Source organism: Saccopteryx leptura, chromosome 7, assembly GCF_036850995.1.
Source record: "Saccopteryx leptura isolate mSacLep1 chromosome 7, mSacLep1_pri_phased_curated, whole genome shotgun sequence".
Classification (NCBI taxonomy): domain Eukaryota; kingdom Metazoa; phylum Chordata; class Mammalia; order Chiroptera; family Emballonuridae; genus Saccopteryx; species Saccopteryx leptura.
The window spans coordinates 45,531,850-45,544,118 of NC_089509.1; the positions used below are offsets into that span (position 1 = coordinate 45,531,850).

A 12,269-nucleotide genomic window follows, 5' to 3' on the forward strand; every position below is an offset into this window, starting at 1 on the left:
TTTGTTCATAGATGGAGTCCTCATCAAGGAGGCAGTTTCAGGGATAAGAAAACATATACTAGAAATAATGTGTTGGTTCTATTAAAATAATCACATGAAGATGTAAAAAAGTAGCCAGTATCATGGGGATATGTAAAAGATCACCTGGTAAGTAAAAATGTAGTGATTGTGATGTTCTGGAGCTGTTGGTGAGAAGCAAGCAAGTTTGCTTTTACTTGAAAGCAGACACCCTGTTAAGTATAGCAAACACAGGTTTCAGATTTGGTAAAATGACCTTGATTTCAGTTAATGTTATTCTTGTCAATAAAAGTGACTGACATATCACTAAATGCAATTTTTATGACTTTATAAAACTATAAATGTATAAACTCATTAAAAAATGTGAACACACTTAATATGTACAGTATGGTGTCAATTATGTTAAAATATATATATATATATATATATATATATATATATATATATATATATATATATAAATATATGCAAAGAAAGAAGAGAGGACTTATCCTAAAATGTCAAGAATGGTTAGCAATGTCTGAGTGGTGAGTTCTGAGTGATCTTTATTTTCTTCTTCGGGATTTTTTTTTGTATCCCCACTATTGTTTTTCTTTCAAATAATGTGTTAACTTTACCATTAGAAAAGTAACTTAGCCTGATCTGTGGCAGTGCTGTGGATAGAATGTTGAGCTGGAATGCTGAGGTCGCCAGTTTGAGGCCCCAGGCTTGCCAGTCAAGGCACATATGAGAAGCAACTACTATGAGTTGATGCTTCTCCTCTCCCCCCGCCCTGTCTCTCTCTATCGATCTATCTATCTCAAATCAATAAATAAAATCTTTAAAAAGAAAAGCAATTTAAAGTGGTGGGTTTTTTTGGTGGGGGGAGAGTAGTACATATTGTCAGTAGGAGAGTAACTGGTACAACCACTTTGAAGAGCCATTTGGACATACCCAGAAGAACTGAGTATGCCATTCTTCTGTGAGCTGAGGATTTCACTTCTAGAAATGGCTCCTCATTGGAGAACAAATATGCAAGGGTGGGCACAGCTGCAACATTTGTAATGCTGCTCAACTGAAAGAGACTGGATGCCCTCAGTAGCAAAATGAACACTTTGCAGTTAATGCATACACTTAATGGAATATGGATAGCCATGGAAAAGAGTAAACGAAAGCTCTACATATCTCCATGGATAAGCTTCAAAAATGTAACACTGAGTACAACAATGTGAATGTACTTAATGCCACAAAAATGCATAGTTAAACATGGTTACATTTTATTATGTATATTTTACCATAATTAAAAAACAAAACAAAACATAACATTGAGTCAAAAAAACAAATTGTAGGAATAATAGGAAATGAAATGTGTAAGCCAAAACAATGCAACTACTTATGGCTGTATATATATTTTTAGTAGTACAAAAATAAACATGGGACTAATAAACATGAGTTCAGCATACTGAACTTATTGCTATGGAAGGAGAGAGAGGGTGGGGTCAGACAGAACTGGGCGGTTATACAGCAGGCAATGGCGTATGAAGTGTTTATTTCTTTAAAAAATCTGAAGCGAATATGGAGGCAAAATGTTAAGATTAGAGAAATCTGAGTAGTAGGCATATGGATGTTGAAGACATTACATACTCTATTTTTCTGTGCACTTGAACTGTAGTATAACAAACCCACAGCCTTTGTCAGGCAATGTGTCCCCTTCCCCTCCTTTGGTTGGAACTGTAGGTAGTGATTACCACAGACAGGAGCTGTTTCAGATGGTTGGCCAATGACACCATGCTCCCCAGCCTGTTTTTACCAATCAGAGTTTAAATAACCCACAAGGCAGAATCCAAATGTCTCCCTTTCTCGAGTCCACACGTTTAAAAATATCTGTATTTGTCTAAATTAACAGTAACATCAAAGGACCCTCGTGCTTACCGGCCTTGAAGGACTGCCATTTATACGAATTTTACCTATCAGTTCATCTGTCAGGCAGCTCTGCTCTACCCTTAGGCTCTGGGCTTTCGCTGCTCAGTGGCTTTTAGTCAGTTACTTTAACGGAAAGGCTGCTTCTCCCATAGTCCAGTAGCTAGAAATCAGCATGTTCTTCACTACAGCAGTCCAGGTTCAATTGCGCCTTACCTAGTGGTTGGTGCTGTGAACTCAAACTACCTAGGTTCAAATCCTGGCTCTCTAATGCAACTTGCCACATCATTTTGAGTTCCATAGCCATAAAATGGAGATTAAGTGATAAAATGAGTTAAAATACTTAACACCAGGCTGCCACTTATAATGAAACCTCAGCAAACCTTCCCTATTATTCTCATAATCATAGTCATGAGAATTAATCATAATTACCTCCGGCCCTCAGTTTCCACTGTCATAATGTGAAGGGTTTCGTTCAACACTATGGTACTGTAGTTAATGATTGCCAATTAATTTTCTGCCCTTTCTAATAAACAGAAAAGAACAAAAATATTGACCATATGAAAACTCTGGCCCTTCAGCAAATCATTGCCTTGGGGGGGGGGGGTGTCTCTTTCAGACTGCAATTTCTAAAACGCCCTTATCCTGTTCTTTAAGCAAATTATAGGTCTACCAGTCTCTTTAATGGTCTGAGACTTACTGAGGTGGGCACTGTGTCACTCTCTTCTCTTTTGTCAAAGACCCTGATTCTTAGGAGGAGCTCATGAAATGTTTGATGGATGGATGGATAAACAAATGAATACAATCACTATTGTCTTGGTTTGAATCATATGCTAGACATTCTGGGTGTTGTGTAAACCTTGAAATATTTAGGCCTCATATAGATGAAATCCTATGTTATATTTCTACACGGGTTAACTTGATAGGGCATCTCATTAAAGCCTTACCTTAAACCTGTATCTTTCCCCCCTGTATTTATTATCTGGATTATGAGCCTTTGAGTTCTTTAGAGGAAAAGTACTGAGGGGACCTAAGGGGAGCTGCTGATGACTTTTCATGATTGTGACATGAATTAGACTGGAAAATACTTCTAACACATTTGCCTTGATAATCTGAGGACATGAGATTTACTTCCAAATCCTCCCTCTCTGGGAGAGGTTTTCATTCATGAGGAAAGTGTAGGCAGCTGGCTGTCCTCAGTCTTTGTTCCCCAATACCTCAACTAAAGGAAAATAAAAATCCTTTTCCATTACACCTGAATTAAAAACAATTTAACAAATCCATGGATATTTCTCACGATCCACAAATTTTCTATATATTCTTAGATGATTTTTTATTTTTATTTATTGATTTTAGAGAAATACAGGAAGGGAGAGAGAAAGAGAGAAACATCAATTTGTAGTTGCACTTATTCATGCATTTATTGGTTGACTCTTGTATGTGTCCTGATCAGGGATCCCAGGAACCTTGGTGTATCAGGATGATGCTCTAACCAACTGAGCAACCTGGCCAGAGCTTGATTTTATTTATTTATTCATTTTTATTAAGTGAGAAAAGGAGAGGTAGAGAGGCAGACTCCTCATGCGCCCTGACTGGGATCCACCCGGCAACCCCTGCTTGAGGCTGATACTCGAATCAACTGAGCTATCCTCAGTGCCTGAGGCTCGTTCTGACAGAGTTATCCTCAGCACTCAGGGCCGATGCTTGGACCAACTGAGCCACTGGCTGCAAGAAGGGAAAAGAGAGAGAAGGCAGAGAGGGACAGGTAGAGAAGCAGATGGTCACTTCTCATGTGTGCCCTAAGGATCAAACTCAGGACATATGCACAGTGGGCCGATGCTCCATCCACTGAGTCAATGGGCAAGGGCTGGTTTTATGTTTAATAAAAGTAAAAATCTGGAATACCCCATTATATGATGCAGTTGATAGGATATAGAACAGCTTTCTAGACCAGACCTTGAGGTTCGCTCTATTACAGCTAGGTATGTTTTATTTGTTCAAAGACCTTTAAAATTCGTGGTGGTTTCCCCACTCCAGGCTGAGTCATTGACTACTAAAGCTGGAGTTCCATGTATATGTATGTTTTGTGGAAATCTCAGGCCAGAGATAGAGGGATTTTCATCCAGTCAAAATTGTTTTTGATAATTTCCAACAGCAAACAGTATAAAACAAAACAATAACAAAACAGCTAAAAATAGCAAAAGGATCCAGTTTTTGTTCTATCTTCCTCACTAATTTCTTTGCATCCTTTCAACTCTCTTTGTTGCAGTGAAAAGCTCAAAAGATTAGCAAAAAGGAAGAGAGAAAGGATGAAATAAAAACTTAATTATTGATTCCTGAAAAAGTGGAACTTGTATATGGTTGGCGCATTTCACAAGCTACAAGAGAGCATGTTATGACTATTTTTTATGCTTGTTTTTAGATATAACTGCCCACAAAAATTAGGCGATATTTTAAAATGAATATGAAGCAATAAAAAAGAGAAGCATTTGACTTTTTTTAAAATTAAATTAGAACATCAGAAAAGCAAATGACAAGCCACAGAAAGTTGTTCGAGTATGTAAATGAGATGCAAAACCAACTTTTATTTCATTGGTGAAAATGCACTGTAGAGAAGGCTGAAAGTACTGGAGTATCTGCACATTCCCTGATCCCCTGATTTTTGTGAGCAGTATAGTGACCATGACCATCAAGAGGGTAGGTAACTGCTCAGGAGTTGTCCTTTCATGGACTAGTAAGGAAGCTCTGGAGCTTTTCCAATAGGTTGGTCCTAAGACTGATGGCAGCGTATTTCTTTCCTCTCTGGTGCCATCTGGGTCAAAGTGGGAGAAGGTGGGAGGGACAGCCAGGGCTGCAGGGATGGTAGTGGCAATGGGTCAGCACCCCCACTGCTTTTGTACATGGGATTCCTCAACCTCGACAGGTATTTGTCACCCAAAACTCCAAGTCCTTATTTAGAAACTTTGACTCAATTTGAGAAAAGATGAGGTGGTTGCATTGCCACTTTTAAGAATTCATTCAATAAATTCTTATTGAGAATCAACTGTATTTGGAGAATTGACCTAAAGAGATAGATGAGTAGTACTCACCATTCTCCTCCAAGAGCTGATAATCAGGGTTTTTATTAACCTCCAGAGAGCAGGTTCCTGTGGTGCATAAAAACCTGCTTGGGTCCTGTCTCCATGCTTTAGACCAGGGGTTCCCAAACTTTTTACACAGGGGGCCAGTTCACTGTCCTTCAGACCGTTGGAGGGCTGGACTATAAAAAAACTATGAACAAATCCCTATGCACACTGCACATAACTTATTTTAAAGTAAAAAAACAAAACGAGAACAAATACAATAATTAAAATAAAGAACAAGTAAATTTAAATCAACAAACTGACCAGTATTTCAATGGGAACTATGTTCCTCTTACTGACCACCAATGAAAGAGGTGCCCCTTCTGGAAGTGCGGCAGGGACCGGATAAATGGCCTCAAGGGGCCACATGCAGCCCGCAGGCTGTAGTTTGGGGACCCCTGCTTTTGACACATCACTCTGTCCTATCGGTGGTTGTAGATGTCACTGACTAAACTAGATGTGTCTGTTACTAATATATCTTGTTTACTTTCTAAGTGCTGTGTTTTAACATTATATCATAAAGACTGGGTCATGTAATAATTATTGTTATTAATTTTACAAAGCTCGTATTTTCCAGACAGATATAGACATTTTGAAGGATATTTTAAAGTCTTGCAAATAATCCCAGGTGATTAATATATAATATGATTTGACAATGTAGTAAAAAACAAATTGCTTTTTATCTTAGTATCTCACTAAGGAAGAAAGACTAGGCAAATTAGATAGTTGGAGTTTAGTAGCCTGATATTATCTTAATGTAAATTAACAGTAAACATTTGAAAACTACAGAGGAGATTAAAAAAAATTTTTTTAAGCTTGGGTAAATTTAATCCTGAATCAAAATGGTATTTAGCACTAGAATGTAATATACTACCTACTGCTCAGTCTATTATCTATCATTATCTTTTGAACCCTGTAATTGGAGAAACAGGAAACTATTCACAATAATAACTATTCAAAATCATCTGTTTGTGGGAGTCTGGGGTGCACACTGCAGTCATGTTGAACTGAAGGCAGAACTGCTTACTTCATCCTTTCCATTGTTTGCTCATCTGTTACCACAAAGTACAGAAACACTACACACCTGGGCAGTCCAAATCATTCTAACAAAATCACTGAAGTCAACAGTCATTTTCCCTGCATTTTATGAATGGGCAACATAAATCTTATTTGCTGCAAGACTGGTGCCATTGAACCTGACCCATGCCCTGCTTAGGGGGTATGCATGTGACTATGCTTAACACAGAACTAGGGCAAGCAATTTGCCCGCTGGAATTTCCATTAGACTCAACCACTTTGTTGCTTTATTAATCCTAGCGCTGGTTTTATTTTTCAGTGATTCTTTGGTAGTTATGTTCCTCCATCACATCTATCTAAACATCAGGCTGTACAGGGCTCCTATCCACATTTAAATCTAAGAGATTTAAGTGGGAAAGCAACACAACCATTATTGGTCTATTTTCAGTTTTCATTATCAAAGAAAACAAGACATCAGCATTTTCATGCTGTGTGAAGCCTTCAGCGAAGTGCAAGGTTGCTGTCATTATCTTTAGACCAAGCTGCCGCCTGCCCACAACTATTGCAAATGGAATGGCGAGTCCAACAAAATGAAAATAAAATAACAAAAGGACTGGGTCAGAGTGGGCTGCTGACCTGGTCTGCTGCATGGCTCCCTGAAAACGCCCCTTTCAATTTAGTGGAACCTGGCTAGTAAAGACGACAGAGCATGACAGAACATAAATTTGCCTCATAATAAGATTAGTAGGCTGGCAAATAAGTGCCCTGCTGTTACATTAGCGGCAGGCTCAAACTTGGTGTTTTCCATGGAAATGATCATTTTCTTTGCAGCAGGGAAACTGTGGATGCAACTAGCTTAAATCTACTAGCTTAAATCTGACAGGTTCTGTTTTGCCATGTAGTTATTTTTCACCTTCCTGTCTTTTTAATAGCAGTTTTGAGGAGGTGTATAAATGAGTTTTGAGTCTTAAAGACTATTACCAGCATGAGTTATAGGTGTTTATGTTCATGATCACCAGTCATGTTTTCCTGACTCTCCTTTTAAGAAAAGTTATGTGCAAGCCCTCCTCCCACTTCTGAACAGAAGCCCTGCTGTGGAGGAGGTGTTGAGACCCCCAGGGTCCTCTCACACTAGCCTTAAGGATCAAAGGCAGAATAGACTCACGATTGTATTTGCGGTATATTGCAGCTCTCCTACTTAAAACCACTGGAAACAAGTATCACATACTAAAGACTCTTAAGAAAATGCCCAGATCAGGTGAACCCACATGGTCTCCGAGTAGAACAAAGGCCTCAAGTATGTAGCTTGATTGCAAGGGACTTGCTTAGTTTTCAGCAGAAGGCAATCTCACCTGGAGTACAATACCCTCCTCTCATTAAAAATGCAAGATAGGATCTTCTCCTGAATCCTTGCTAAGAACCTGATGCAAGTTCATGGGCTCCACTGCGAGTGACATTTAATCAAAGCCTCTGCGAAGTAATCTCAGAGTTTCCTGAGCCCTGTAAAGTCACCAAGCTTGTTGAGAGGTCCTTTCAAAAGGAGCTGGAGATCAGACTCTGAATTTAGGTATATTTAAAGCTTCTGCAATAGAATTCAGAAACAATTTAATGCACACCTATTTTCTGTGCATTTTCTAGGGCCCAGGCTAGAGACTCCTTGCCTCTCTGTGACATTGCTCACTAGGAATGGATCATTTGCTAGTATCCCATTTCATAGCAGTTTGACATACTGTTTTCCTTAAGCTGAAAGCAACCACAGAAAACTTCTGCATTTGTGTATGCATTTTACAGTAGATGCCTCAGTTTGTGAACATTATTTTATCGAATGAAACATTTTTTCTGCAGCTGGTGCTTCCATCCCAAAGCTTGAACTGCAAATCCAGCTGCTTTAAAAAAGAAATTATTGAATATTTTTGGCCCAATTTAACAAGTTTTTCTTGCAATTTTTCACTTCTCAATAACTTGAATTGTCTCTTATACACACATACACACACACACATATAAACACACATAAAATGTATCTATCTATCTATCATATATCTATCTATATCTCTATCTATCTATCTATATGTATGTATGTATATAAAGTATCTATTTTGCAAATGTCAGAGAATTTAAAGTCAATTCTCCTCCCAATCTCACAATTTTCTCTGCTTTCTGTTGACTCCTTCCTTATCAGGTGAAATAGTTCAAGGAAACATAGACTACTTTCCATTAGGTGGGTGGTTCTATGTTTATTGATACTCTTCTCAACTTACCTTTCCATAACTGCTTCTCCTTATTCTGCCATATTTGTTCCCCACTCCTCTCTGTGCCTCAGTATTTATAGTTTAAATTTCAAACAGTAACTATGTCTACTTGCCAAGGATCCAGTATATTCGGCACATGTTAATGACTTTCTAACGGATTCCATGCATTACACTCAAGAGTTAATGTTAAAGTTTCATGCGGAATGATCTCCTTGAAGGAATTCCCCGAACTATGTTCGCTTACCTCATATAAATGAACTTGTTCTTGGGTTACGGCAAAGATCAGTAACACGTTATTTTGAACCAGCTTATCGATGAGTTGTCCAATTGTTGGATATTCCTGAAATTAACATATTGATTTTAAGTATCATCTTAACAAAAAACATGCAAAATGAAACAAAGGATGTTTCTTTTCAAGATATCTTAATGAGTTTGGCATTTCAATGCTCACAGGCATTATTGTGTCTATCGCTCTAAATTAAACAAATTCACAATTAGCATTATTTACTTGACTGGTTTAATAATTGTTTCCTAAATCTTGTAAATCCAGTTAATTCCTAAGAGTCAGTGCCTGTCAATGTGGTATGTTGTATTTATGCTCTATTACTTCTAAGATCACTTGAAGTTTATTTAGTGACTGTTAGTGTGTCAGAGTTTTACATTTCTTCTTCTAAGTGCCACTTGCCAGCAGGCTCAAATTGGAGGAAATGTTAGAGCAGGGGTCCCCAAACTTTTTACACAGGGGGACAATTCACTGTCCCTCAGACCATTGGAGGGCCAGACTATAAAAAAAACTATGAACAAATCCCTATGCACACTGCACATATCTTATTTTAAAGTAAAAAAACAGCCCTGGCCGGTTGGCTCAGCGGTAGAGCGTCGGCCTAGCGTGCGGAGGACCCGGGTTCGATTCCTGGCCAGGGCACACAGGAGAAGCGCCCATTTGCTTCTCCACCCCTCCGCCGCACTTTCCTCTCTGTCTCTCTCTTCCCCTCCCGCAGCCGAGGCTCCATTGGAGCAAAGATGGCCCGGGCGCTGGGGATGGCTCTGTGGCCTCTGCCTCAGGCGCTAGAGTGGCTCTGGTCACAACATGGCGACGCCCAGGATGGGCAGAGCATCGCCCCCTGGTGGGCAGAGCGTCGCCCCCTGGTGGGCGTGCCGGGTGGATCCCGGTGGGGCGCATGCGGGAGTCTGTCTGACTGTCTCTCCCTGTTTCCAGCTTCAGAAAAATGAAAAAAAAAAAAAAAAAAAGTAAAAAAACAAAACGGGAACAAATACAATATTTAAAATAAAGAACAAGTAAATTTAAATCAACAAACTGACCAGTATTTCAATGGGAACTATGCTCCTCTCACTGACCACCAATGAAAGAGGTGCCCCTTCCGGAAGTGCGGCGGGGGCTCGATAAATGGCCTCAGGGGGCCACATGAGGCCCGCGGGCCGTAGTTTGGGGACCCCTGTGTTAGAGTGACAGAAGTAGTGGTTAGATAGTGTCAGATGTGACCGGGTGACTCTTGTAGCTCTGAAACTAATACTGGAATCGCACGAGGTAGGATGAGACCGAAGAGGAGACAGCCTGCTGAGGAAGGAGCAACACTGCCATTCCTGTGTCTGTCTGACTGGAGACATGCCTGTACCGATTCTGGATTAGGTCGTACTGCCTTCTTGATGTCACTAATTAGTTTTATGGGATCCTGTGATATTTTAATGGGACAGTTGAGAACACGCTGTACTTCTGTTCTATTGACACATCATTCCCAAGTGGTATGGGTACTTTCAAAAATAAGGATGTTATTTATTATCAAATCTGAAGATTGCCTTTATTTTCCAAGGCTGAAAAACACACAGCACATTCGCCTCTTATATGAATCCAAATGTATAATAGATAATGTCTAAAGAGAGAAAACTCAAATGAAAGAGTAGCCTGTAAACAATTAAACTAAGAATTTGTCAATGATGTCTGAAATCAGCCAAAGTGGAGGTCACTCCCTGGACACTAATTTGGCATGTTCACCTATTCTCAGGACTTCAGGTAAATGTCCCAACTGCACCTCTGTCTAATACGTGCTTTCCATGCCTCTTGGGTATTTATTACTAGATATTGGCAGAATCGAGATAATATAAATCTTCCTGAGTCTGACATTTCCAGTCTCCTCTGCTGTTCAACTGCCAAAACATTCCTCATCTGTCATCCTTAAGCATGAATTCTTCCAATGCTGACCCCTCTTTATCTTCACATGTTTGCAAACCAGTCAGCTGCTATGTACGTGTAACCAGAATCATACCACATAGCCCTGCACAGGTGGGTGAATATGATTTTCTATTTGATCATCAGTTTGGTTTAATTTCCATAATTATCTTGTAAATTCTTCAAGGCTAGGAACCATGTCCTATTATTTTGTAGCCCCAGAAACCTGGCCCAGTGTTGAGTACATAGGAAGTGCTCAAAGGACCCACTGGGCTATGCTACAGGTAGAAATGAAAATAGCTCATGGTTTCTGTGCCTTTGTAGAAACTCAGAAAGAATGGCTTGAACATTTATTAGATGAGAAGTTCATGTTAAACAACAGGTTTGCTTCTACGGTCCCGTTTTTTTTCCCCCCAAGATATCTATTAAAGGACATTTGAATAATTGCAAAAACAAACAAACAAACAAAAAACCCGGGGGATTCATTCCTCACAATTTTTTTCTCCTCATCGGCTTGTAATATGGGAAGACAGTTTATATGATCAAAGAATATATAAGTTTGGAAAATACTATTAAATAAAAGTTAGAGGAAAACACTCATTTTGGGCCCTGGCCGGGTACCTCAGTTGAGTAGAACTTCTTCCAGACACTGTTGCAGGTTCGATCCCCAGTCAGGGCACATACAAGAATCAACCAATGAATGCATAAATAAGTGGAACAACAAACCCATGTTTCTCTCCCTTTCTCTCTCTAAAATCAACATTCATGTTAAAGTTTAGAAATTTAGGCAACAAATAGTAACAGATAATTTATGAACCATTAGATTTTTAAAAAGTAATTAACAGCACTGTATTAAGCATTTACATATATTATCTCACTAATTCTTTTTTTGAATAATAGGGTTTTTTTATCTGATATTAGAAATCTCTCTCTCTTCTCTCTCCCTTTCACTCTACACACACCTCTACAGCATTGCCATTTTAACAAGTCACTTAAGCCTGACCAGGCAGTGGTGCAGTGAATAGAGCATCAGACTAGGATGCAGAGGACCCAGGTTCAAGACCCCGAGGTCACCAGCTTGAGCGTGGGCTCATCTGGTTTGAGCAAAGCTCACGAGCTTGAGCCCAAGGTCACTGGCTCGAGCAAGGGGTCACTCAGTCTGCTGTAGCCCCCTGGTCAAGGCACATATGAGAAATCAGTCAATGAACAACTAAGGAACTACAATGAAGAATTGATGTTTCTCATCTCTTTCTCTTCCTATCTGTCTATCCCTATCTGTCCCTCTCTCTGACTTTCTCTGTCTCTGCCACACACAAAAAAGAAGTCACTTAAATTCTCTGTACCATGTTTTTCCAGATATTAAATGGGGATAATATAGCCTTCTCAGGTTGTTGTTTCATAATTCAATTCTATTTCATAAAATAGTGCCCACTGCAATCCAGGCTTTCCTGGTCCTGAGGAGCACACATTAGAGAAATAGAGACAGACATGAGCAGACACATTTCCACATAGCAGTGGGGAAGAAGATATCTATGGACAAGAGTGAAGGGAGAGACAATCACTACTTGGCTCAGTGGAGCAGTCATAATTGAGTTGGGTTTTATTTATTTTTTTTATTTATTCATTTTAGAGAGGAGAGGGAAAGACAGAGAGAGAGAAGGGGGGGAGGAGCTGGAAACATCAACTCCCATATGTGCCTTGACCAGGCAAGCCCAGGGTTTCGAACTGGCGGCCTCAGCATTTCCAGTTCGACACTTTATCCACTGCGCCACCACA

The 12,269-nt window shown here is 39.6% G+C and overlaps 1 protein-coding gene across 9 annotated transcripts in view; it reads right to left on the reverse strand.

Annotated features, from left to right (window-relative positions):
- Positions 1 to 12,269, reverse strand: part of ITGB6 (integrin subunit beta 6) — a 164,591-nt gene that overhangs the window by 50,173 nt on the left and 102,149 nt on the right. For all 9 annotated transcript variants that reach the window (XM_066345473.1, XM_066345469.1, XM_066345470.1 and 6 more), the window contains one exon: positions 8,550 to 8,645. In XM_066345473.1, the coding sequence (XP_066201570.1) occupies positions 8,550 to 8,645 (96 nt within the window). The remainder of the gene's footprint in view (positions 1 to 8,549; positions 8,646 to 12,269) is intronic.